Raw genomic sequence first — 25,140 nt, 5'->3', positions numbered from 1 at the left:
TCGAGCCGGCGTATGAGGATCTCGAAGATCGATCTTTGGACGCAACACCGGCCGCGTACTGCGATGACTAGCGCATGACGCGCGATCTCGTCGTACCTTACACGAGATGGTTGGGACATTTCCACACATCTTCAACCTCAGTCTACGCTTCCGGTGCTTTCGAGGCCCAACGCTGCTCGCGAAACGCCAAGACAGCAATGATGGCTACAAGCTATTGAAATGAAGGGACGGACCAGTATGTAACTACTCAACGATCGTACTTAATACGACAATGATCGATATTTGCAGCGAGAAGAATTCTTTCGCGTCTCGTTAAAGGCTCGTCAATTGCTGCTGATGATTCAGGATCATGAGGTGTGATCATGCTCAAACACCACGAGGGATTCGAGCAAGCTTCTCATTGTACTCACGAGGTATAGAAACCTTCTCCGCGCAGCCTTTTGGACGTTCACGATACGACTACTTCCCACTTCCACCATCTGAACATGGAGAAGACTAATAAAACAAGCAACCAAGGCAAAGAAGTCAACTTCGAGAACTACTTTGTACAAAAGGTTCCAGGACTGTACATCGCCCTTGATTCCAGTAACGACAGTGGTCAAACTTCCGTAGTCAGGCATGACAAGAATAACAACAACATGTACCCGGTATGGGACTCTACATGGAAACAGGCGCCAGAAACTCTTCCCATGCTGGAAGACCAGGCCGTTTTCACCACCGGCGGTCCCCACCATATCTTTGCTGTACCTACAAAGCTGGAGGAGACGGTTACCGTGCATTATAGCCCACTCGAGGGCCAGCAGACTACTATTTACATACACCCCTCAAACAGTGTCGAGCAACGCATCCCGCGATATATGAGGACGCTCGATGCGGCGGACGTCTCACCGGAGGATCTTGCGAAGCCGATTCCACCATATGAACCTAGATCAGGCGGAGGGGCGGATGTACGCCAGAAGCAGCTCGTTATGACGGTGGAGTCTGCTTCAGAGTACGATGGAGGTGACGACCAGGATGAAGCACACCCAGCTGACGAGGAAAGTGAAGAGGAAGACGACGGCGACGCAGCGATCGCTTCTGCACCCGCCATCGCTTCGTCAGTGGGTACGAACAACTGTGAGTATACTGAGATACATGCATGGACATACACCAAGATGCTAAGAATCCCCAGCGCTCTACCTCCACGCTTTCGAGCACCGTACGAGCTACGCAACCCTCACCCTCAACGAGCAGTCAAGGACGCTAACCATCAACCCGATAAAAGCCAGAACAAACCTTAAAGTCATCAATCTCAGAGGTGCGGGCGGCCAAACACCCATCACCATCCAATGCTACTCCTTCCAAGAAGGCCGCACCCTCCGCTTTGTCGATTGCGGCTTCAAGACTATGATCGACAGAAAGGAAGTCTTGTACAAGGAGTGCCATGTTCATCTTCCGTCGGATAAGTGGCATGCGGCTTTCGAGCATGGGGTTTTGGGCGGTAGGGACAGGACGGCATTTGGCCCGCATGATGCACGGCATGCGGAACATAATGCTGGTGTTTTTGCACGGTTTATGGATGCGTTGGAGAGGATTGTGGGAGTAGGAAATGTGAAGAAGTGTAAGAAGGTGGGTGATAAGATTGTGGACGAAGGTGCGGAGGAAGACAGTGATATGGACGTTGAATAGGTTGAAAAAGAGGGAGAATATCTGCTAGAACAGTAGGTTTGAACATGCGGCCTTTGCAATTGTTTATACTGGTAAGACTATCGCAATCATGTCCAAGCTGAAAAGCAGGTTTGAGCAAGCTGTGCGCCGTACTCACGACATAAGAGGCTCGCCTTGTCGCCTAGTTCATGCTGGTCAGTTCTCCTCAACCAGAATTTACCCTATCAGTATGGAGAACCCCGAACAAAACACTATCGAGCACGAGGACGCCGAGCATGGAACCGCCGAGCATATTACCGCCGAGCGTCAGACCACCGAACCGGATACCACTCAAGATGCCAAAACAAAAGGCCCAGAAGAAGGAGCCAAAGATGAGTACTGGCTACATGACAACATCGCCGGGCTCTACATCACGATGAACCCTGCAAACGTCCACGGCCGCACCACAGTGATCAGACATGCCGGTACCGAGGACTTCTTAGTGTGGGACTCTTCATGGGACCACACCCAGCCATTCGCCGAAATGACAGTGGAGGTAGCCCGCAACGCGGCTCATTCTGCCCTGGGCGTTGTAACCGATTACGAGAAGCTGAGTCAACCGATTACAGTCTATCATGCCCCGGTCAAGGGTATACCTAGCATCATGCGATCCGAGCCTAAAAGCGCGCGTCTTGGGTTTGTTCAGGAGTACGCGAAGGCACACGATCCAGCGCGGGTGACTGAGGACGACTTCAAGAGGCCTATTCCGGCAGCTAGAGTGGGCGAAAACGTTAATCCGATAGTCACTGGCGACTCAGCGTCCGGCAGCACCGGTGTTGTAGCTTCAGGTTTGGATGACTGTAAGTACTCTATACCGCATCAGCAAGCTGGCAAGACAAAGCTAACAGTATACCAGCGTTATTCCTTTATGTTCACGAGCACAATGCCAGCTGGGTCACTCTGATCCTCGACTTACAAGACCCGAGCGCACCAAAGATGCAGCTAGGCAAGAACAGACGCGTCGATCTTCTGCAGCAAGACGATACCGATGAGCCCTTTGATATCGAATACTACGCCTTCAAACACGGATATACCCTGCGTCTCAACAACTGCGGCCATACTACACAGATCAGAGGCGGCCCTATAGAAGGGAAAATCTTCAAAGGTAAGAGCACGAAGAGCAGCAGAACAACAATCAAGTGGAAGGAGTTTCACCTGCATCTACCCTTTGATCGTTGGCATGCTCCGTGCAAGCACGACACGTGGGAAGGAAAGTACAATGGTAGGGCGCAGGGTATGCACAACAAAGACTATGCGAAACACAATGTGCTCATGTTTCCGAGGTTTATGGATAAGCTGGAGGAGATTTTTGGGGAAGGACGTATATGGATGTACAAGCAAAGTGACGGAGAGCTTGATGACATTGACGCAGAAGACAAGGAGGAGATTGACGAGGAAGGTGAGGAGAGCGGTGAGGAGGATGATGGTGGGGAGGCTGAGATGGAAAGTGGCGATGAAGATAATGAGTAGAGTACGGTAGATAACCAGAACGCTTGCGATGCAACATAAAGGAACGATGCGCATTGATGAAGACTTTGGTGTTGGGTAAGACTCACGTAATATTGCAGTGGGCCTTTGGGGCATACACTACTGTTACCGTCAGGTCTTCATCACCCAAGACGGCGCAAATGATGTCAGGCTAGGTCTTGGTATTTGCGCGTGCTATTCCCGAAAACAAAACTGCATTGTGATCACAACAGATTGTTGTTTTGTAAAACCGAATACGGTAGAAGAGTATAGTGATGGAATGCGGACCCACGATAAGATTGAAAGGGCTGGCGAGCAGTCTACGAAGGAAATCACCATGCTATCTCACGCCTCGGGGACGGTATTGGCACAGTTTCGTCCCCGCCACTCGTGACTCCAAATCTCAAATGACAGCAGTCGGCCTCTGTGACATGCGGTGAGTGCTTGCTGCGAGGTCAAGCGCGACAGGCGCAAAGGCCATTCTGTACGATTTGAGTGTGCCATGCACAAACTTGTCGCATCAGCCAAGTTATAACACTGCAAGGCGTCCAGCTACGACGGTCAATCCATAGTCACATCGCAGCCGCCATGGACTACAGCTTCGAAAAAGACCCAAGCGTTCAAGTCACCTTCCAGAAACTCAAATCTGCTTTCAAGAACTTCGAAGACCTCTTCTCCGGCCACGGCAAAGAGTACTTTGCCATCAAACGCAGAAAGGGGCTGTACATACGCGCAGACGAAGGACGTTACCCACACCATTTCACGATCTTGCGTGAGTTCAGTGAACCGCCACAAATCCAAGTTCTCTGGGACTCTGCATGGGAAGAAGAGAAGGTAGACCTCCACAGGATAGGACTTCAACCATGGCAGCTTGCGATCAAAGTTCATGGCCTTTTGATCTTCGGAAACGAGCTTAAGGAGGAACTGACGATCTTGATCCGATCGGGCAATGATGGTGAAGGCACACGACTACGCGTTTCGCCTATGGATGTGGGAGAGAAGTATTGCAAGATCATGGACTATGTGAGAGACTCGAACAAGAAGCCCAACGACTTGCGGAAGAATAAGCGGGTTCTTCCAAGGCGATTTCTTGGATTGGAGGATGAGGACGATGCAGGTAAGTCAATTCTCATTGGCTGATGCCAAGAATGAACGCTTACTATCATTAGCAGGTGAAGCGGAGTCGAAGAAGGAGGAGGAGACATAATGATCAGGCATTTGTGGCATCACTTGGGCATCGACCGTTGATTCGCAGGGGTGATGATGACCAGTAGCTCATGGTATAGTTGGTATTGGGGGAGCTGTTAGTACCTCACTTGTCTTCCATCGCATTTGTGCTATAGCTTCCGTGTCAGACCAAATGTGACGAGTTCAGTGTGCGTATCGAATGGAAGATGCCCAGTCTGCGCAAGATCGAGAGCGAGGTTTGCGCTATGATGTTTTGTGCATGTTTGATGAAGCGTAAGACGGGACAACTCGTGACGAAAACGTATGGGGCGCATCGGGTGCTGACGTCGCCATGTTTGGAGACTGCTTGCTTTGACTAGACTGATCGATTGCCGTGATCAGCTTGACCAGACGCAAGTATACTGCTATCAAACTCACTACAAGATTCATCATATAATGACGCCTAACCTCATCTTATGGCACCCACCAAAAGCTCACCCAGCACCAAGAGTTAGCAAGACACGATGGCCCAAACGCGAAACGCCTTCATCAAGCTCAAAGATGCAATCAAAGACCTCGAGACCATAACAAGCCCGGACTCAGAGATGTATTACAGGACACAATGGCCTGGACTGTACATCGCCGAAGACTTCGCAAACATGCCTGGCCATCTCTCTATTCTTCAAGACTACGTCATCGAAGCCAAAGAAGAACGTATAGTGAACTGCCTGTGGGACTCTACCTGGGACATATCTCGCACACTGTCCGGTCCGACTGTGAACATGGCAGAGAAGGCTGGCACTCGCGTACGTGGTGTGCTCGTGCTTGAAGCAGAACTGTTGGAGTGCATGACTATCTTGTACAAGCCGGATGAGAGTCCCGGGGTTCGCACGCATGTAAGACCGTTTACCGAGCGAGACGGATACCTCTTGAACTACGCAGCTGGGCAGGGCCCATCGGTGCGACCAGATCCCCACCCCCAAGGACTGAACGAGACTGGAGTCGGTATTGAACCATTGTCGCATGAGACTGGTGGCGAGGCCAGTGAAGATGCTGCCAACGGTAAGTGAAAACTTTACGAGAGAACGGGAGAGTTGTCGCTAACCGCTACGAAGCAGCTAAAGGCATGAATGAGCCTACAGGAAAAGCCAGGGTGACGATGAAGATGCCACACGCAGCCCAAGGCGAGAGCGAGAGTGACGATGAAGACCGTGGTACGTTCTTTTGAGAGAGCCGCCGTACATGGACACTAACAGTGAACCAAGCGACCTTCCTCTGTTGCCGCCGAGACGGATCAGGAACGTACTACCTCATTGTAGACGACACCAAAGCCTACCACAAACGACTGAGGCCGGCCGCAGGAGTAGGTTTCGATGACGAAGCTTTCACTCGCATGCATGAAGAGGGACCGCAGGAGCCATACCAGGCGTTCGAGTTGAGCAGGAATTGTAAGTTGCTCAGCCTCCGCAAGTCACTATACCTGAATTGACGCAAACCATTAGCAAGTATCGAAATCTCGCCGTTCCCCAAAGGCTACACCTTTCGCTTCATCGCATGCGGGCTGAGTTCAAAGAGAAAGCAGCAGAACTCAACAGATCGCTTGACTGTAGATGACGTCTCCTTCCACGTTATCTATCCGGAGTCGAATGATCTGCCGCATCGAGACTATGTGATGGATGTCGATGGCACGGTGGAAGGGAAGAACTACCCACAGTGGCACTACGGGATTGCTAAGCACAACGAGGACGCGTGGGATGAGTTTGTTGCTCAATTGGAGGCGCTGGTGACGGATGCTGGTGGCTCGTGGTCCGACAATAGATCTTGATGGAGACCCAGGCATGCGATGCGCAGATCCTGAACATTCCGTATGGACATGCAATGAGCCTCGTGGGTGTTTTGGCATGCGTCTAGTCGTCCAACTCTTGTCGAACAATGCGCAGCCAAAACCACAATAAAAGTGCAAACGTGAGTCGCGTCGCAAACTGATGTGACAAGGACGCCCAGAAGACAGGTCTCAGGTCTTGTGCTCGAGCTCCCCCCTAACGAGCCCGCCCCACCGCCAAGCCCAGGCTCCACAAAATACCCGTCCTGTACCTCGGTGAAATTCCCCGAACACCAACATATTACCATTACCCAATTTCGCATCTTTCCACCACAACCGCATCCTTGAAGAACTGTGCCATGCGCTTGCCGATCCGTTGAATGGAACTTCACGCCGAAGTTGCCTAGAAAGGTAGGTGATGAGATAGCAAGGGGATGGAGGTGTGAGTTACTGAGGAAGATGCTCCGTGGCCAATGAGCGGGAGGGATAGATTTGGGGATGCTGGAATGGGGTTAGTGTTCGTAGAGGCTCGCGATGTGGCATATCGGCCGTCTTCGAGCACGCTCACACCACTGAGCTGCAACACCTCATCGTCGCCGAGGCAAGAGCCGTGTTTATCCATGGCAACCCAGCTCACGACTTCGACGTCAGGGCCTCCGCTCTTGCTGAGTTACGGTCTCTCGAGGCCTCGACCATCCCCAAGGCAGCGACATCTCCGCCTAGAGCACATGATCTCGCGAACTTGTGGTTCAGATGATACCGTGGTTGCTGTTACCAACCTTGGAAGACCGAAGACATCGAACCAACCAACCGAGAAGTGGACATTTGATGGCACATGGGGTATGGGGTGTTGTTGGTGGTCATGCTGTGTATCAATGGTCATACTTACATATGAACGTACCTTTGCGTATATATGAGACTTGCAACGTGCTCAGATCATTGCGGTGATCACAGACCTACCAGGGCTGTGTTCCGCGCAAAGACGTCACGTGGTGGCATTCTGCGTAGGTGCCCAGGTGCTATGACAAGGGCGCCTCGATTACTCCACCAATGAAGGGTAAGCGCAATGCAGAACAAAGATGATTTTCAAAATGCGAATATATGTATACTACTATTACAACGATGGGAGCTACATGCGATGCGGGAATATGTGATGCAGGGGTATTGTGTTGCCAAAAAACGCCAAATGGACTGTGCTAGGCCGGGGCCGAATGATGTGATGCGAACGCCCAGAACTACCGATGATATGCCGGGGGTATCTTACTACAAGACTATCGAGAACATGCGGAGAAGAAAAGGAAATAATCGCTACACAATGTGCGATAATGCGCCACTGGCATGTCTGTTGCCGGGTCTGCCGGGACGGCATTGGCCAGGTGCTTGAGTGAGATGCGAGATGCAATGCTCATGAATGAACACATCAACGACGCGACCGTCTCCGACCACTCGATTCACCACTCCGATGGCTTGGTCTAGCTGAGGCCTGCGAACTGCTTACGCAATCCCAATTAAAAGGTATCTGCGACGTCGGGATAGTAACACCTTCATACCGTCGCAGCCTCTCTCGTCGCGGAGGTGGAGAGGGTTGCGCGAATGCTTCTTGTCGGACTTCCTCAAGCGCCTGGTTGGTGGCAGCGAGTACAGCGAACCGTCTGTCAGGCACGCGACGAGCAGTTGTGTTTGGTGTGCGAGAACGCGCTTGGCGCGGAGAAGAAGCTGACTGGTCGTGCTGACGAGAACGGTGGTGGCGGTTCTGAGATCGTGATGACTCTGGGCTTGTCTGAGATGCAGTCGAGGAGCGATGCTGGCGGGATGAGCGGTTGCTTCGGGGCGAAGAATCCAGGGTCTGGTAACTGCGATGTTCGCGCTTGGGTGTCTTTGGCGGGGAGGGCGCAAACAGTGACCACCCCCGAGAAGGTTCAGGTCGGACGTTTTTCTTCGATTTTGAATGTCTTACAGGGTCGCGTTTTGCTCCGCGCCCGCGCAGAGTGCTTTGCGACGTTTGCTTTGGGTGCTGCCGCCGACGGTGTTGACTTCGGTGGGGGCGTGGGTTCAGCAGAGCCTCTTGTGATGAGTTGACGCTACTTGGCTCAGCTGCACGGCGATACACCTGCGGCACTTCGACATCCAGGGTAGAGCGGCGTCTCTCGCGAGTTCGGTATGCATCTTCGTACTGGTGTTGCGATCGCGGACGGTGCTCCTCCCTCTCTCTTTCGTGGCGCGGTGACCGCGGAGATCGCGGGGTAGAGTCACCAGATCTTCTTCTTCTGCTCGAGTCTTTGGAGCTGCGCTTCTCCGAATATTCTGCAGCAACTGGCCTTCCCTCTCCATGAAGCGCGCTATCCGCCGGTCGGTCCCGCCTCTTCTTCTCATCCGACGACGACGAGTCCTTACGCTTTTTGTTGCCTGGAAAGCCAAAGTTGAAAGACCAACACATGGCGATCAAGATGCAAGTCTCGGATCGCTATGCGCCCAAGGTTCAAGTCCAGTATCCAGGTTCTGAAGAGGTGATGACTGCATGCATGCAGATGCCGAAGTTCGGAAAGCTAAATTCGACGATGGGGGAACGCGGGTGATACTTAAGACGCGCGACACAAGCCAATAGACAGGAACGATCTAGCGTTTCAAGGGAAGGAGACTTGAGAGAAGCGGATTGAGAATTATGATATCATGTGAAGACAAAGAGTGTTCCGGCCGGGCAAGGGAGCAAGTGCACCGCAGTCGCGGCGTGGAGGCCAAATTCCAATAGACGCATGGCCATAAGCTAAATCAAGAAAGGATTCAGTCAAAGTACCTTGTATCGAGGGTTTGCGCTCCAATCAGGGCACAGCCCACTTGATGGTGTGCGAGAAAGTGACTGATTCGTAAGTTTGCACACAGTGGCTTACTGGGCCACATGACACCTCGGGCTCCAGCTGATCGCCTCATTGTCTGGCGCACTGCAGATGTCGGTCTGCAGTGAAATGGAGTGTAGAACACTGGAACACCAGCGCAGGGCCGGCTGTCAGTCTTATAAGCTGCAGCGATCTGCCCGCGACGTTTATGCTTCTTTGTGTGCGGCTTCTGTGCGTACCTGCGTCGCTGCTACGTGGCACCTGTGCTGTACAGAAGAGCGGCGGGACGGTTGCGGGACGATCCTGGGTGCAGAGTTCGGCCATGCTGCGAGGGTGATGGGCATTGCTAGCTGCAGCATGGTGCATGATGGTGCAGGTTAGCTGCATGATGATGACCGCCTGACCAGCCGAGCGCTGCAACATGTTGGGTTCCTTATCCTTATCGGCCCATCAGCGACGTCATTGGTGCGAGAGCGCCCCACCGTCCCAAGCGAGCTGTGAATGCTGGCTGCGATGCCTCGCAAGGTTTCAGCCATTCCTCATCATCGCCTTCAAGGGTTGCACGGCCGCGGGAGTGTGCTGTTCCTGCTTTTGCACGTCCTTAGCACAGACGGCGTTCGCGAGACACACGCTCCGCCTCGACGCCTTGCTGCAAGCAGTTCGCGCGCGTCGCGGAGGCTTGGTAGGTCCGAGATAGCTATCCAATAGTCGCGCGCAGACACCTTTTCCCAACCAATTCGTGGCGTTTCCAATGAATCGAGGAACCATTCGGAAGCAAGGCAGCGCAATCTATATTGCAATTGCCGTGACCGACACCATCAGAACGATGTCGGCGGCGCCGGAGTATTGAGAGCAGCCTGGGTTAGGACATGTCGCATGCTATACGATGACTCATCCAATGAAGAGCTGGGCCTGAGCCAGAGCTGATCGACCCTCAAGAGGTGGGGATGCGGTAGAACCCGAGATCAAGTGCTTGCGACTCGTTCCGATCGCACTTGCACGAGTCCTGTCAGTTCGGTGTCGGGCTGTTGCATGGCGACTTGGCATGAACACGCGTTAACAACATGTTGCGTCATGCAAGAGAGAAACTGGAGAGATGATCTGAGAACATCGCGGATGGAATGCAACACGAGGAAAGAGCGCGAGCAGATGTCGGAAACATTCCGCTGTCCCGCCGAAGGAAATCCACTCACGCTGTGTAATCACGCTAATCTTCACTCGTGCCGCGCGCGCATCCTGCGGAAGGTTCACAAGATACGGTGCACTGATGAGCGCAAAGACGTCGAACGGTCAAAAATGCCATATGCAGGTGAAAGGAGTGGATGATAGAGACAGAAGCTGAAGACCAAGGCAGTGCAATGGCTCAGCCCCAATGTTGTCGCGACTCAATAGCCCTGCCACGCCGCCTGCACGCTCCTCAACCTCATAATTCCTGGTCAATTCAGCTTGCTGCATTGAATCTGCCTCTTCAGCTCACAGCGAGAATCCACATCAATGAACAGCTTACGAACGCAAGCGCGGGCGCGGTTTCTGTCAGAGCAAAAGTTCAAGCATGGTGCCGAATTACACGATGCTAGAATTTCGCTATTAACTGTGGCGCAATATCCGAAAGTAGAGACAACTGTCAAACTGACAGACATTCCTTGGTCCCAGACTTCTGAGATTTGGGACCAGATCAATACACCTATCCCCAAGAACGGCGACGAAACAGCAACAGCATCCATGCGGCTGATCAGGTTGGAGCGCGAGTTTGACGGAGTTCTCTCCATTGACCAGCGGACTTTTCTGGAGATCTTTGACAACTTCGGGTATGATCCGTACTGGCTTGGCATGATAGTGTCTTCGACATACGGGTTCTTTCCTCGACTGAAGGAAGGTGGTACACAGTATACTTGCTATCTTCATACCGTGTCGTATACGATGCTGTGGACTTACGACCCTCATGCGACGACCACCAAAGCCGTGCTCATACCCCGAGAACATTCCCAGTATCCTCAGCAGATCTTTAAGAGTGTGATAGACACCATCATTCATCACAAGGGTCTTATAAGCGACGCGCGTTTCTGTTCCTTCGTGTGTGCCATACAAACGGTCCGTTGGATCGAAGGCACTGCTTTCGAAAACCTGGGCCGCATTCGATCCATAGAGGTTACCACTGGGCATGGCGCATGGCATGAGGTGCTGCACGACTCTCCTCCAAGTACGGATGAGCTAATGAAGCATTCTAAGCGGCTAGGATTCGTACTTACGGCACTTGCAAATGTCTCCCGGCACGCTTGCATTGTAAGAGCAATCCTTAACGACCTTGTATCAGCTCAACCCTTGTCATCAATTCATTCGACGCTTGCGCAATCTTCGAGCACTCCCAGCGTTCAAATGCCATTGGACAATATCCTTGTCGCTGCATCGATGTTGGAAGGTCAGACGAAATCGGGCGAGCTGCAGGCAGTTTATCTCCAAGAGCGTGGCCGCACGCAGCAGGCTGTAGTAGGTTGAAACAAACAATCCAGGACGTCGCACCAGCAGCTGATTGTGAACTCCAGATATTCAACCTACTCACGCGTGACGATGCTAAAAGTAGCAAGGAGATCGCACTAGCAGCACGAAAGGACAGTTACTCGATGAAGACTATCGCGATCATGACCATGATCTTTCTGCCTCCTACCTTCTTCGCTACTCTTTTCGCTATGCCTTTACTCAAGTGGGACGGGCCAAAGGTCATACAGCCAAGCTTTGGCATCTACTGGGCTGCCTCTCTACCAACTACCGCGGCAGTACTTCTGATCTGGCATTGGATGTCATCAGAGGAGACCATCTTCGTTAAGGGATGGGCGTGGATTAAACCCGGAAGGCTCGAGAGCGACCAGGATGTTGACGTAGATAAGGCTCATAACGACTTGGAAGCGTTTCGCTGGAATGGACTGAGGTACAAATCGAAGCAATAGGGAGTGGGATACTCGCAGCATTTGTGTATCGACATCCATCAGTGAAGAAGGTTCGTTCGGCTCTTCCGCATATCTCCGCGTCTTTATCTCCGGGTGGGGCGCCCCGCTGTCGTCATCTCGCGACAACGACGGCAGGCGTGAAGCTCTCCATCAATAATCCTTACTTCGTACTACCGCACAACTAAGACAGAAAGCCAAGATGCCTCTCATCGCGCAGAACCCCAAAGACCGAGTCATTCTCGGGTTGATGACATTCGGTACGCTCCGCCGATCAACACCCCAACACCATGACTAATGCATCCCAGGTCCCGACGAGACCAGCGGCGCGCGCATCACTGAATTCGACGAATTCACCAAGCATCTCGACTACTTCCAGTCCCAGGGCTACGATGAGATCGACACGGCGCGCATGTACGTTGGCGGCAAGCAAGAGGCATGGACGCGCCAGGCGGGGTGGAAGGACCGTGGCTTTACTCTCGCCACCAAGGTGTATCCTTATGAGGCTGGTGTCCACAAGCGTGATAGGCTGAAAGAACACTTTGAAACTAGTCTCAAAGAATTGGGCGCAGACTGTGTCGACATTTTCTACCTGCACGCGCCGGACCATTCCGTGCCGTTCGAGGAGACACTCGGTGCTGTGAATGAGCTGCACAAGCAGGGCAAGTTTGTCAACTTGGGTCTTTCCAATTTCGCTGCGTGGGAAGTTGCGGAGGTGTACAACATCTGCAAGGAGCGGGGCTGGGTGAAGCCGACCATTTACCAGGCCATGTACAACGCAATCAGTAAGTATTCATCTTCTCATACGGAGAGCATTGTCTAATAGTTGCAAGCCCGCGCCATCGAACCCGAGCTCATCCCAGCGTGCCGCAAATACGGCATCGACATCGTCATCTACAACCCCCTAGCTGGCGGTCTCTTCTCCGGCAAGATCAAATCCAAAGACATCAAGCCCGACGAAGGCCGTTTCGGCACCAAAGCAGATCGCGTCGGAAGCATGTACCGCGACCGCTACTTCAAAGACGCCACGTTCCAGGCTCTGAAGATCGCTGAAGATGCTGCGCAGAAGCATGACCTGACCCTGCTCGAGATAGCGCTGCGCTGGTGTGTCCACCACTCTGAGTTGAAGACCAGGGTTAAGGGCGGAAATGATGGCGTGATTATTGGTGTTAGCAGTCTGAAGCAGTTGGAGGGTAATCTGGCGGATCTGGAGAAGGGACCGTTGCCTGACGATGTTGTCAAGGCGTTGGATGAAGCTTGGATGGCTGCTAAGGCTACGGCGCCGACTTACTTCCGGTAAAGAGGTGGCATGTATAGCTTGATCTTATGCGCATGTCTCAATAGTCTTAAGATCGGGATTCAAATTTGCGGAGGGCTACAGGCCTCCGCAGGGTCTCTGAATAGCTATTGTCAAAAAGTATCAATATGTTGCTCTGCAAAACGCGGGAGTGTTAAATCTTGGGTTAAGGCTAAAGTAAAAGTGGAAGAGCTTGCGTCACTGCGTTACGACCTACGCTCCAATTCCCGAACTCTGTCCATCACGTTACCAACTCTCCCATCACTGTTTTCAGCTTCCCCTTCCTCTGCTTCTAGATCTCCGTTGTCCCCTTCTTCTATACGTCTCTGCTCCTCTTCTTCACCAGTGATTTTTGGGTCCGCAGCTTTCTGGTTTTGACTCTCCATCGTGATTCTAGCTATCTTAGCTCTCGGGTCTTCTTTCGGGTCTTCAGTCTCCCGACCAAATTCTCCTTGGGAGCCTTTCCTCTCAGAGTCAGAACGAGGCTGTTCTTTCCCCCATAGCCTCGTGGGAGATGTGTTAGTCATTGCGGCAAATGTTACGAATTCTCTTATCCGATAAGGGACTGGTAAGAACAATGAAGCTGTGTGTAAGTAGGGCAGTGAGAATTGTCATAACAGAGGAATTAGAAGCGGACTATATATGCAAGGGTGACCTCGGGATTAGCAGTGGTCATTCGTAACTTAAGCGTCACTAGTGTGACGGGCGGGTACAAACGGCCATGTAGACCATGATAGACAGTGTAAACGCCTTGCAATCAGCTATCGACTGTCGACGGTCAACAATCTCATCGTTGTCGCATTACGGCTCATACAAATCCATGTTATCCTGCTCCTCCGGCACACCACCAACACAAGGCGTCTTAACAAACCCATCTTCATCTCCACCCTCGTTTACCAGCTTCACGCTCTCTCCTTCCACGTCCTTGTCACCAACTCCCGTGGCGCTATCAACGTCCGGCTCTGTGACATACGGCGTATCATCAGTTTGCGTTGCCTTCGAGTTGGTAGACGCAGAAGGCTCTGGTGTATGAACAGACTTCTCTCCGTCAGACTTCTTGCGTGACTGCTCGTCCACGTACTGACCCCACAGGTTACGCCTTCTCTTGCGCTCGTTGACGTGTTCGGCAAAGCGTTCTAAGTTGTCGGATTCTGATGCCGCAGGCTTGGCCGTAGGCTGTTCGGGAGGTTGTTCCCCGGCCATGTCGATGTTGAACGGTGGTTGAATACGTGAGAGATGATGTTGGCATAACTACGAGGTTGCGCTGGACTTGAGCGAGCATATATACGTGGTGTTCATGCTACACCGACCCTAGGGAGGATGTCATGCAGGCGTTCATGTATCAAACGCATTCAACACCAACGATGGCCTCTTCGCTCTGTCTATCTCCGCGCTCGCGTACATACCGCTCTTAGCCGTTTGCATCCCAAGTCTAACAAGACCAACCAGATGATGTACCCCAGCCAGCACACCATCGATCACTCGCACATGACCTCCAACCGCCTCTTCAACAGCAGCTTTCATGTTCGTCATGCCCGCACACCCAAGCGTCAACACATCAGCACCATCTGCAACCAACCTCTTGCCTACGTCGCACATGGTAACAAGCACTTCCTCTTCAGGCTTCGATTCCAACTCCAATACCCCGATATCACAACTTCTCACCCCAGCGCAGAACGACCCCAGACCATAGTGTTTCACAGAGTCCTCCAGCGTATACTGCGATCGTCGTGTTGTTGCGATGATGCCAAACCGTCCACCCAGCGTTCGTGCAGCGAACAGCGAGGTCTCCATGATACCAACTACCGGCTGCGAGAGTGCTTCACGAAGGACCTTTATGAGTGCGTGATCGCTGTAGCAAGCTATGAGGAAGGCGTCGTACTGATGTGCAACGGGTATGATGGCTCGGGCGGCGGCGGCTGCGGACATGATGTTATCGAAGTTTGATTCGATAGCTGATGGCGCTGGTTTAGGGGCTGTAAAGCCGTAAACGGTGACGTTGGGTGGGAGTGTTGGGTTGAGCGTTTCTAGACAGGCGTCTGTCATTCGTTTGGTAGTGTTGGGGTTGCAGAGGAGGATGCGAATGTGCTTTGAAGATCTGGCGCCTGTGACGGAGGCCAGCGGCTTACGGTTACCATTGCTCGCTGTAGCCTTGGGTTCATGATGCGCGTTTTCCGATTGTGCTAGTCGCGGCGGTTCGACCACTCCCGTTTGCGAAGTCAGAATACCATAATGCTCCGTTCGCCGATGTCTCGCAAAGTAAAACGTCCGCGTCTTGCCTGGTAGGCATCGATCAAGGTCGCAATCGGCGACGATGATTTCATCCTCCTCCGTCTTGCTCTCAACCATAATCTTTCCATCAGGCCCAATGATAGTCGAACCTCCTACCAGATCGTACTTCCCGTCATCCAACCCGCATCTCGCTGCGCTGACGGAGAAGCATGCATTGGTGTATGAGTGGGCCTGCATGACTAGCTTGTGATGGAAGATGGCCTCCGCACGTGCTTCAGTTGGACTCACGTCGGCGGATGCACCCCACATCTGAGGAGCGAAGCCAGGCGTGTTGAAGCCCACGAGAACAACTTCGACGCCTTGGAGACCCAAGCTCCTCCAAGCTTCTGCCCAACGTCGATCGTTGCATATCATCATGCCGAAGATGGGCTCGCCATGTTCAGGTGTGGTCTCCACTAGGCCAGGTACTCGGAAGGCGTTGAACCCTAAATTACCCGGCTTAAAGTATCGCTTCTCAAGCTGGTTGACGGTATCGGGCTCGGGGAAAGGGTCAACGTCTCCGGGTAAATGCACCTTTCGATACTTCGACAGAATAGATCCGGACTTGGCGTGATAATAGACGCAGGAGTTGTAGTGGTCGCCGTCATCTGTGGCCTCTGCGAATCCGATGCAGATGTCGACCTCCAACTCCTTAGCTCGTTCGAAGATAGGTCTTGTGTTTTCTGCTGTAGTCACATCGCCATGTTCGAAGAACGACTCGAGTTCCGCTTCATTGGTGATGAGATAACGAGGGAAGAAGGTGGTAAAAGTACATTATGGGAATAGTACAACATGTGCGCCTTGCTCAGCGGCTTGATTGAGAAGACGGACGAGTCGGTCTATGGTGTTTTCACGGATGTCAGTGCGATGGACTGCGCCAACCTGTGCAGCGGCTATGCGGATCGTGCGCGACATGCTGTTTCGGCTGGCCTTGGAGGAGTATAGAAGCGTTCTGAGAGCGCACTAGCAACTCGAAATAAATGTTCAATCACGAATCTCGACATGTTAGGGATTGCGAGTTGTTATGCGCGTCGATGAGCTTATCAAAGGTGGGATAGGGAGATAGTGATGAAGTTCTGGCGATAGAGGCGACCAGTCGCGTGGAGCCAAGGCGGTCTTAGCGCCCCCCGCACTTCGCGAGGTCAAGCCTTCCCCGCTGTCGACCTTGCACCTCACTCCTTGCATGTATCCTATCAACTTCAACATTCGAGTTTGATGGCATCGCTTTCCCATCAATCATGCGCTCATGCAGCTCTGCTATACTTTATTTACTCACTTGCTCCTTCTAATTCCGAATCTGACCAGAACCAGGCGGTGAAAGCTATACTTAGCTTTCTTTCCGCATGCCGAACTGCGACGTCACGCGAGCGCCAGGTACCACCACATCCAATGGAAAGCACAATGATGTCCGCAAGCGATCTAGCCATCGAATCGTCGCCCACAGGATCAACGCAATTTCTAGATGCGCATCCGGACCCGAGTTCGCAGAAACAGCAATTGATTAGTATCGACGGTTAAGGCGTGCCTTGTGGGTAAAGCCCAGCCGTAACATCCAGCTTGGCATGCGGCAAAGCCATTCGACTCGCCCTGGTCACAGCATTTCGGCCCCGATCTGTACAAGTCCCTGAAACGTCTGACTGAGCATGCATCGCGTGTCGACCACAGACTTGGCGGCTGATTCCTGTGGTACCTTTTTACGTCAATCGCAAGTTTAGCGTCGGTATCGCATAGCCGCGACCGCGAATAACAACACATAATTAGGCGTCCTGGTGCACCACAGCGAAACAAACAAGGCTGACTACTATGTGACGTCAAGCTGGGCAGGGCGATGCACAGCCGTTAGGGCAACAGAGTGGTTGGCCTTAGGATGTACAAAAACAACTTGACGCCCTCGTTCTTCTACGTAATCGTCACCAGTCTCAATACCAAACGACCTCTACAAACACATTCCAACCATGGCACCACGATCATCCCGACTCAGCAGCGCCCTCATCGCAGCATCCCTCCTAACCACCTCAGCCCTTGCCCAGAACAGCAGCGAAATCCACCCCAGCTCCGACAGCTGCCCCGACCTAAACCGTCTAGGCGACCACTACGAATACCCCGTAAACGGCAGCGGCACAGCAAACGTCTCCGACCTGCGCATCTCCGTCACATTCGGCGAGTTCCGCGATCCAGACAGGTGGAGCAGGACATTCGATGCCCAGCAAATGGTGTACCTCAGCGCTCCCGCTGGCAGTCTCGACCAAACCTGCGTGTGGTTCTTCCATGGCGTCGACAATGTCAGACAAGGCGACGACGAGAGCGGCTGCGATGGCGTACTACCGCAAGAATGCCTTGACTACCTGGAAAGCGAATTGACGCTCCCGGATGACGCGCTAGAGCAAATGACCAACGGCACCAGCGGACGCGCTTCGTTCGTATGCCCGCCACCGCACTTGAACGAAACGGAGATGAAGGAAATTTGTGGATCGGGTTTCTCGAGTAGCATGGGCATGATCGGTACGTCGGGTTTAGTACCAAGTTCCCATTTCTATTGCATTAGATGCTTTACTAACCCACTTCATCTACAGGAGGCACCCTCAACACAACAAACATGACCTGTTCCGTCCCCCCAACCGGCGTCCAACTTCCATCCGACTACCACACAGCCCCGCTTGTTGGCTACGGTCCCGCCGGTGTTGGCAATTCGAGCTACGACCACGAAGTGGACAATTTCACCATGTACGACGAGTACATCACTCGTCCCCATCCTGTTGTCGTCGCGTCCGTTGCGAACGGGAAGGCGAAGACAAGTGTTGTCTGCATCGCGCCCGACAATGTGCTTGAGGGGAGCCGTGTGCCTGCTGAGTCTGTTAATCAGCCTAGCGGTGATGGTGATGATGATGAGAGTGCTGCGGCGGGGTTGGCTTGGGGGAGGGACATGGGTATGGTGGTGCTGGTGGCGGGGGTGGCGGGTATGTCTTTTGTGCTTGCGTAGGAGGATACATGGGGGGCATGATGAGTGGAAGTTCGTGTGTCATTAGAGACGATGGATACCATATACCAGCACGTATCAAAACAGGTTTCATGAAGAGCTTAGTAGTCGGCAAACACCATGTTTATTGACTCCAGATTGTCTTTATGTGGTATCCTGCTGCACCTTGCTCGCTCATGCGTCTGTGCTCTCGTAGTGATACGACTGATACACTGCCTTCAGCTTGCATGTTCAACGAGCCATTTGTTGTGAGCGTCATGTCTTGGGGTGGAGTGGCTTGAGGTGAGTGAGACAATGGACCGGCGTTGCGTTGAAGCTTTTGGCAATCTGGATTGACTCGCCCATTCGGATCGCATGCAAGTTTTGGTTTGGGGCATAATTGCTTCCATAGATTGCCGCCGTTGTTAGATCGCTGACTGGTGGCAGACGCACGCGCCCCGTCAAGATGTGCGGCTCGAGGCGAGAGACGCAGTGCATCGCCATTGCCGTCGTCGGCGGGCACCTGACCACCGCTTGGTGATTGCACCATATTCAAAGCAATCGATTCGCAAGTGTTGATGTGAAGACGCGAAAGTGGGAAAAGGCAACGGAGGCAGTGTTTGGAAACATAGTCGTTTGCACGCTAACCTGATTAGGCGACTTCCTCTCTCACCCCGACGACCCGGACTAAACAACCACGCTGCTGAACCGACTTTGGGCCTTAATGGCTAAAACTCATGAGGCTGGGAGCCCAAGTGCATCTCTGCCATGTCATGGTAGAGTTCATCTTGATCTTGCTCCTCACCCTCCTGCTCCTCCACGTACTCGGTGTACACTACGCTCTCGTCTTGTTCCTCTTCCTCACCGTCCTCAGTATACCCAACACCCGCATTCTCTCCCGTTCGATCTTGATGATGACTCTCACCCAGCTCCTCCACATCCTCAACGTGCACCACACCCGACCCACCTCCCTCCCCAGCCGTACCAGCCGTACCAGCCGTACTCTCAAGCCCCTCGTCCTCCACTCCTCCCGCATTCACCGGCGATACACCATATTCCGCGGGGTCCAACCATTTCTTAGTCCAAGCCGCCTTTTTGCGCATCCACTCCGCATCTATAACAACAAAATGTAGGTCGATCTCCACATTAGACTGTCCATTGAGCGCATCCAGTAGCCAAGGAAACATCTCATCAGAATCAGCGGTGCCGAAGTCCTCAAGGAGCCGCGCAGATGCGTGTGCGGGGGAGTAGCCCCAGCTTTGGTATAGCACCTCGGCCAGTTCCTTGAGGATCTGCTCTATTTCTTCGAGCTTCGTGTAGATGGGTTGGAGACGAGCTAGTATGTCCCTCTTTTGACTTTCGAATTTTGCTTCGGACGTGCTGAGCTGGGACCGGTACACTAGGTCTACGCTGTCACGAACGCTGTGACCGCCAAACATAATGAGTTGATCGAGTTGGTCGAGGTAGGATCGTTCATCCGTGATACCAGCTGCTTGCATGAGATTTCGTAGTCGGACGCGGATATTATCTCTAGAGCTCGTCAATAGAGCATAGGGGTCGTGGCTGAACCCCAGCCTGAGCCTGTTTATGTCTATCCTGAGGCCTTGCATCTTTGCGCGCATCGAAGCGGCATTGCGGTATACGACGTTCAACCCATTGATGGTTTCCTGATGCGTAAGAATCTCGCGGTATACGGCTCTGGCTCGGGCTAGGGGGTCGTACCGAACGAGTTCGGTCTTGCATAGTGGACATGATCGACGAGCGGCCGTGGCAGTGACGTCTCCGTCAATCCAAGTGCAGATGCAGTCTTTGTGGAAGAAATGACTGCATTTCCAAATTTGTACGACGTTTCCAGGGGGAGTTTCCTCGACCGTTGCTGCGGCGAGCGCAGCAGCAAGAATTCTGGCCTGGGTCGTCATTCCAAAGACGTGCTCATCCGATGGCACCTCTTGCCCTTGGTCCTGATGGGCGAAATCAAGCCGACAAATAGCGCAGTTTCCATCGTTGGGTGGGTCGTCCACGGGTACCAGTTCATTCTTCACAAAGTCCTCGTAGTTGCCGTGGAATCCCCATGCCACGGGGGATGTGGTCATGAGGATGGCGTTGTTCGTTGGGGGCTGTGTGGGGTTGTCCATTTAAAAATAATAGCCATGAGGTTTTTGTATAACAGAGCAAGTTCAGAAATCTAACAATACAATACAGAGTCTCTAACTTCCGCGAAGCGGCCTAGCATAGGTTGTAATTTTCGCGAAGCGACCTTTCGCTAGTAATACCTTTATTTTTAGTCCTCTAACAGTTTATTATAGCCTATTATAGTTATAGTTATTATTATAACATGCTACTTTTTATCTGTGCTACATTAAGATTCTTATTAATACTACTATGTTTATTAACTATATGTAGTTAGCAGCTAGATTAGAGCTATATGTAGCTAGTTATTATTAGAGTAGCTTAATTTTAGACTTTTTTCTACGTTACTCTTTACTAAAAACGTTAGTATAGCTTTGTAATAACGTAGACGCGCTACTACGCTAGCTATTACGTAGACTTTTAAACCTATTACTAGTTAGCTATTATTCTTAATTTAGTGTTGCAACTATAAGACCTACCTTTTAGAGAATAAATTTATACTTAATTATATTAGTACTGCGTTCTAGCTATATAAAAGCTATAAAGTAGTACGTATTCTTACGTAATTGCGTAGCTCTTTTTATTAATAAATATAGACTAATAGTTATAAAGCGCGCGCTACCTAAAGATAGTTCTCTAATTCTATTCTATAAGATAAGCTATCTTACTAGCGCTACTACACTAAATTACCTAACGTATTAGTTATATTATTAGCCTATAAGCGCACGCTACCTCTAACTATAAGTAATTATAGTAATAATATTAATAACTTACTATCTAAAAACGTTCTTATAGGTCTTATATAGAGAGATAAACTTATTTTACTAATTAGTTCTAACTATAATAATCTAGAGCTATAGATATTCTAATACAAATTCTACTACGTACTCTACTAGATAGATAAAAAGAAGTTAAATTTATCTATAGTAGAACTATAGTTTAGTTCTTATTATAAAAATAGGCGTGTTCTACTTCTATTATTCTATACACTACTAAACTACCTATACTAGCTATTATAAGAGAATAATCTAGAAGTATAAAACTTCTATAAGAACTTACGCGCGTATAACACTTTGTTTACGTTTATATTCTTAGACTATTAATAAACTAATAGAGGTGTTATAGCTCTAGGCGTTTAGGTCTTTACTATCTATAGAGTACTATATTATTATTCTAGTTCTCTTAACGTATTAGCTAATTTGCTACTAACGTACACGTAACTATATTTTTTTAATTCTTAGTATATAGCTACTAGGCGCTAGAAGCGTAATCTAGATTTAAGAATTAAAGTATTCTAGAGTATCTTAACTATGTTACATAAGATTAATAATCTATATATTTCTATTTACAAGACTACTAGAAGCTGTTTACATAAAGTAGTTAATAACTAATAAATTATATTAACTTTAGGTCTTAAGGTTTAGCTAGTAGAAGGTATAGATTACTATTGCGAGAATATATAGCACGCTAATAAGATTAGACTAGTTTTTCTAGACGCTACTACTAGTAAAATAGTTTAATTAGTAGTGCTTATAGTCTATAACTCTAACTAGTTATATTATATATCTATCTACTATCTATTATATATACTATTAGAGTACCTATTAATATTTCTTTATAGTAAGAAAAGGTAGATACCTAAAATAAATATAATAGATTAAGGTAGTAGATAGAAATAGAAGAAGATTACTATATATATATTTTATTACTATTATTTATACCTGTAAGAAGGTTAGAGAACTATTCTATTTTAGTATTATTAACTATTCTAGTAGTAGGTTATTAACGTTTAGGCTATTTTAGATTAGTTACGTCTAAATTAGTTTAAGTATAACTAGAAGACTATCTATTCTAAACTATATAGTAGTGTTGTAGATGCTATTACAGTAGATAGTTAGGTAGATAGTTAAGCTTCTAGTTCTATTAGTACTTAGCTTGTATTACTATCTTTCTATATTAGTAGTTCTTAGTTTATAAGTTAATGTTACTAGAACTCTATAGCTATTATTTGTAAATATAGACGTTCTACGCTATTTATTACTTTTATAGCTAGTAGATATTAGCTAGAAGTTAACTATAAGCTCTGCTAAGAAGAGACTAGAATAAACTAGTCTAATATTATTTCTTGTATATTCTATATAAAGTTATAATAGTTACTTTATAAGCTATAATAAGGTTATTTTAAGCTATATATAGATTATATATATATAATTAAGTATTAGAAATAGAGTTTACTATATATATACTTATTATTTTTTATACCTATAAACAAGCGTAATAAGTTTATAAGTTTAGATTATATTAATAAGTATATTTTAGCTAAGATTCTAAGTATAGAGAATAATTCTACTAGAGTACTTATAGCTATTATAAAGAAATACATAGTTTATAGGCTATATAGTAAGTATAATCTTTAGGCCTCTTATATAGTATAGTAGCCTAGCAGATAGCTTCTAGTCTATTCTAAGTAGTTTTCTAAGCTGTATTTAGCTATTATAAAGGTAAATAAGAATAGGTATTCTAAATACAGGCGCTACTAGAATAGACGTAAGCTTACTATTAAGGCCTATAGAGCTAACATTACTATTAATAACTATTAGATTATTTTATATAACTCTAAGCTTCTCTATTACTACGCAGCCTATATTAATATAGAGGTTTATAGTATAATTAAGGCTATTAAATACGTCTATAAGTATATTTATAAGAGCACTAATAGAGTAAACCTAACTATTTTAGACTAGAATAAGATTATATAGTATATTAGTAGCTATTATATTAGTCTATCTAAGACTATTTAGCGTATTATAGAGTTTCTAGTTTATAAAAAGTATTCTTCTATAGTTTTACTTACTATATATCTTCTAGGTAAGTAAATAGTTTTATTTTAGAAGAACACTACTACGCTAGATTTAGCGCGCGCTCTAAATAGGTCCGCTACAACGCTTATAGCCTTTTTTAACTTTAATTACTAGTATATATATAGCTATACTATTCTATATTAGAACTTTTCTTAGTAGTTTATATAGAATATAGCTAAGAAAGTCTAGACCTCTAGGTAGTAGAAGTTTACTATTAGGCGCATGTACTTTTGTAGTTCTGTATAGAGTAAGTAGTACTACTTATAGCTATTACTAACTATTATTTATAGGCTAATAAGCTTCTAAGACCTTTATACTATTAATTTAGTTAAGTATTCTATATTTTAGGCTGCTGCTAATACTCTTAGATTACTTATTAATAATAGTAACTAGCTTATATACTTCTATAAAGTAGCTATATTTACTACTAGATATAGATTATAGTTACTATTTGTTACTACGCTCTTAATAGGTTCTATAGAGAACCTATCTATAGTATAGAAAACTAACTATAATAATATATATAATAATTTATAGGCTTATATATAGGCTCTATAAGTTATTTTAGCTATAGATATATATCTAGACTATAGTCTATATCTATTAGATAAGTAGTTATAGAAGTTAGGTAAGCGAATTACTAATTTCTAGTTACCTATAGTATAGTATAGTTAGAGTAATAGTTCTGTTAATCTACTTCTTATGTCTAAACTAGATTATAATATAGTAGAGTAGTCTAACTTTTATATAAACCTTTATAATAGACTTAATAATAACTAGAAACGCGTTTTTATAGATATAATAGATATAATTATAGCTATCTCTATAGAGGTCTATTTCTTTATATAGAGTCTAGTAGGTACTAGAAAGATGTATTTATAGCGCTATATCTATATATATTACTACTCTATAGACAAAATTATACTTTACGTAGCGTCTTCTAGTATTATAGCTTTATTATTATCTAGTAAGCGTACTACTTATTCTTATTTTAAGATTCTAATCTAAATATATAATAAATTAACCTATAGTGTATTTTATAATTTAGATCTTAGTTAGTTACTAAAGTAGACTACTTTTGTTATCTAGAATAAGGTTTCTATATAGTACTATTACTATTTTAAGATAGTAGATTAGATATTATAGAATATCTATTAGTGTAATAGACTCTTTAGTAGTCTTCTATTTCTTACTAGTAGAGACTAGGCCTAGACGTTACTAGTTATAAAGCGTAGCTAGTAGTCTAATATAGTAAATGCGTATTTATAATAGTTTCTATTATAGTCTAGATTTTCTATATACTATCTCTATTAGAATATATAAGTGCTCTTAGAAGATAAAAATACCTATTTTACTAATTAGGTACGTATGTTAGCTACTACCTAGTTAGATAGAATAGTTCTATTACCTAGCTAGTTAACTATTATATATAGTAAGAGTAGTCTTATTAATTACGTATTTTCTTCTAAGTTACTCTAGTAGGCTACTATAGATTATATAGCGTTATAGAGTTACGCTATTCTAGCTATCTAGAATAATAACGTAGCTATAATTAATTCTAATATTTTATAAGACTTTCTAGGTACTATAAAAGAGCTTATATCTTCTAATTTAGCTTAGATTAAGAATTATACAGCTTAGAATGTACCTTCTAAAGAGGTGTTATAGTCTTTTAAGCTCTTTAGTCTTCTTCTTACGTAGCTATCT

At 47.9% G+C, this 25,140-nt stretch overlaps 9 protein-coding genes across 9 annotated transcripts; 7 read left to right on the top strand and 2 right to left on the bottom strand.

Annotated features, from left to right (window-relative positions):
• Positions 1-485: 485 nt before the first annotated feature.
• On the top strand, positions 486-1,668 carry J4E87_010058 (uncharacterized protein; the record flags this gene model as incomplete). Its single annotated transcript, XM_049381632.1, has 2 exons — positions 486-1,116; positions 1,172-1,668. The coding sequence occupies 2 exons, from the start codon at positions 486-488 to the stop codon at positions 1,666-1,668; spliced, it is 1,128 nt and encodes a 375-aa protein (XP_049228628.1).
• Positions 1,669-1,876: 208 nt separating this feature from the next.
• Positions 1,877-3,156, top strand: J4E87_010057 (uncharacterized protein; the record flags this gene model as incomplete). Its single annotated transcript, XM_049381631.1, has 2 exons — positions 1,877-2,486; positions 2,543-3,156. The coding sequence occupies 2 exons, from the start codon at positions 1,877-1,879 to the stop codon at positions 3,154-3,156; spliced, it is 1,224 nt and encodes a 407-aa protein (XP_049228627.1).
• A 428-nt stretch (positions 3,157-3,584) lies between these two features.
• J4E87_010056 (uncharacterized protein) lies at positions 3,585-4,360 on the top strand (the record flags this gene model as incomplete). Its single annotated transcript, XM_049381630.1, has 3 exons — positions 3,585-3,589; positions 3,726-4,270; positions 4,326-4,360. 3 exons carry the CDS (start codon positions 3,585-3,587, stop codon positions 4,358-4,360), a joined length of 585 nt encoding a protein of 194 aa, XP_049228626.1.
• A 484-nt stretch (positions 4,361-4,844) lies between these two features.
• Positions 4,845-6,145, top strand: J4E87_010055 (uncharacterized protein; the record flags this gene model as incomplete). The annotated part of the gene is made up of 4 exons (XM_049381629.1): positions 4,845-5,382; positions 5,436-5,534; positions 5,577-5,768; positions 5,823-6,145. 4 exons carry the CDS (start codon positions 4,845-4,847, stop codon positions 6,143-6,145), a joined length of 1,152 nt encoding a protein of 383 aa, XP_049228625.1.
• A 1,652-nt stretch (positions 6,146-7,797) lies between these two features.
• Positions 7,798-9,300, bottom strand: J4E87_010054 (uncharacterized protein; the record flags this gene model as incomplete). Its single annotated transcript, XM_049381628.1, has 3 exons — positions 7,798-7,988; positions 8,537-8,548; positions 9,216-9,300. The coding sequence occupies 3 exons, from the start codon at positions 9,298-9,300 to the stop codon at positions 7,798-7,800; spliced, it is 288 nt and encodes a 95-aa protein (XP_049228624.1).
• Positions 9,301-11,352: 2,052 nt separating this feature from the next.
• On the top strand, positions 11,353-11,921 carry J4E87_010053 (uncharacterized protein; the record flags this gene model as incomplete). Its single annotated transcript, XM_049381627.1, has 2 exons — positions 11,353-11,463; positions 11,520-11,921. 2 exons carry the CDS (start codon positions 11,353-11,355, stop codon positions 11,919-11,921), a joined length of 513 nt encoding a protein of 170 aa, XP_049228623.1.
• A 199-nt stretch (positions 11,922-12,120) lies between these two features.
• J4E87_010052 (uncharacterized protein) lies at positions 12,121-13,218 on the top strand (the record flags this gene model as incomplete). Its single annotated transcript, XM_049381626.1, has 3 exons — positions 12,121-12,178; positions 12,227-12,703; positions 12,752-13,218. The coding sequence occupies 3 exons, from the start codon at positions 12,121-12,123 to the stop codon at positions 13,216-13,218; spliced, it is 1,002 nt and encodes a 333-aa protein (XP_049228622.1).
• A 4,223-nt stretch (positions 13,219-17,441) lies between these two features.
• Positions 17,442-18,466, top strand: J4E87_010051 (uncharacterized protein; the record flags this gene model as incomplete). The annotated part of the gene is made up of 2 exons (XM_049381625.1): positions 17,442-17,988; positions 18,060-18,466. The coding sequence occupies 2 exons, from the start codon at positions 17,442-17,444 to the stop codon at positions 18,464-18,466; spliced, it is 954 nt and encodes a 317-aa protein (XP_049228621.1).
• A 704-nt stretch (positions 18,467-19,170) lies between these two features.
• On the bottom strand, positions 19,171-20,577 carry J4E87_010050 (uncharacterized protein; the record flags this gene model as incomplete). Its single annotated transcript, XM_049381624.1, has 1 exon — positions 19,171-20,577. The coding sequence occupies one exon, from the start codon at positions 20,575-20,577 to the stop codon at positions 19,171-19,173; it is 1,407 nt and encodes a 468-aa protein (XP_049228620.1).
• Between the last annotated feature and the right edge of the window lie 4,563 nt (positions 20,578-25,140).

This window comes from Alternaria ethzedia, assembly GCF_023757985.1.
Source record: "Alternaria ethzedia strain BMP 0044 chromosome Unknown scaffold_42, whole genome shotgun sequence".
In the NCBI taxonomy this organism is placed as follows: Eukaryota; Fungi; Ascomycota; class Dothideomycetes; order Pleosporales; family Pleosporaceae; genus Alternaria; species Alternaria ethzedia.
The sequence above is the reverse complement of the archived record's forward strand: the minus strand, read 5'-3'. Positions and strand labels throughout refer to the sequence as shown.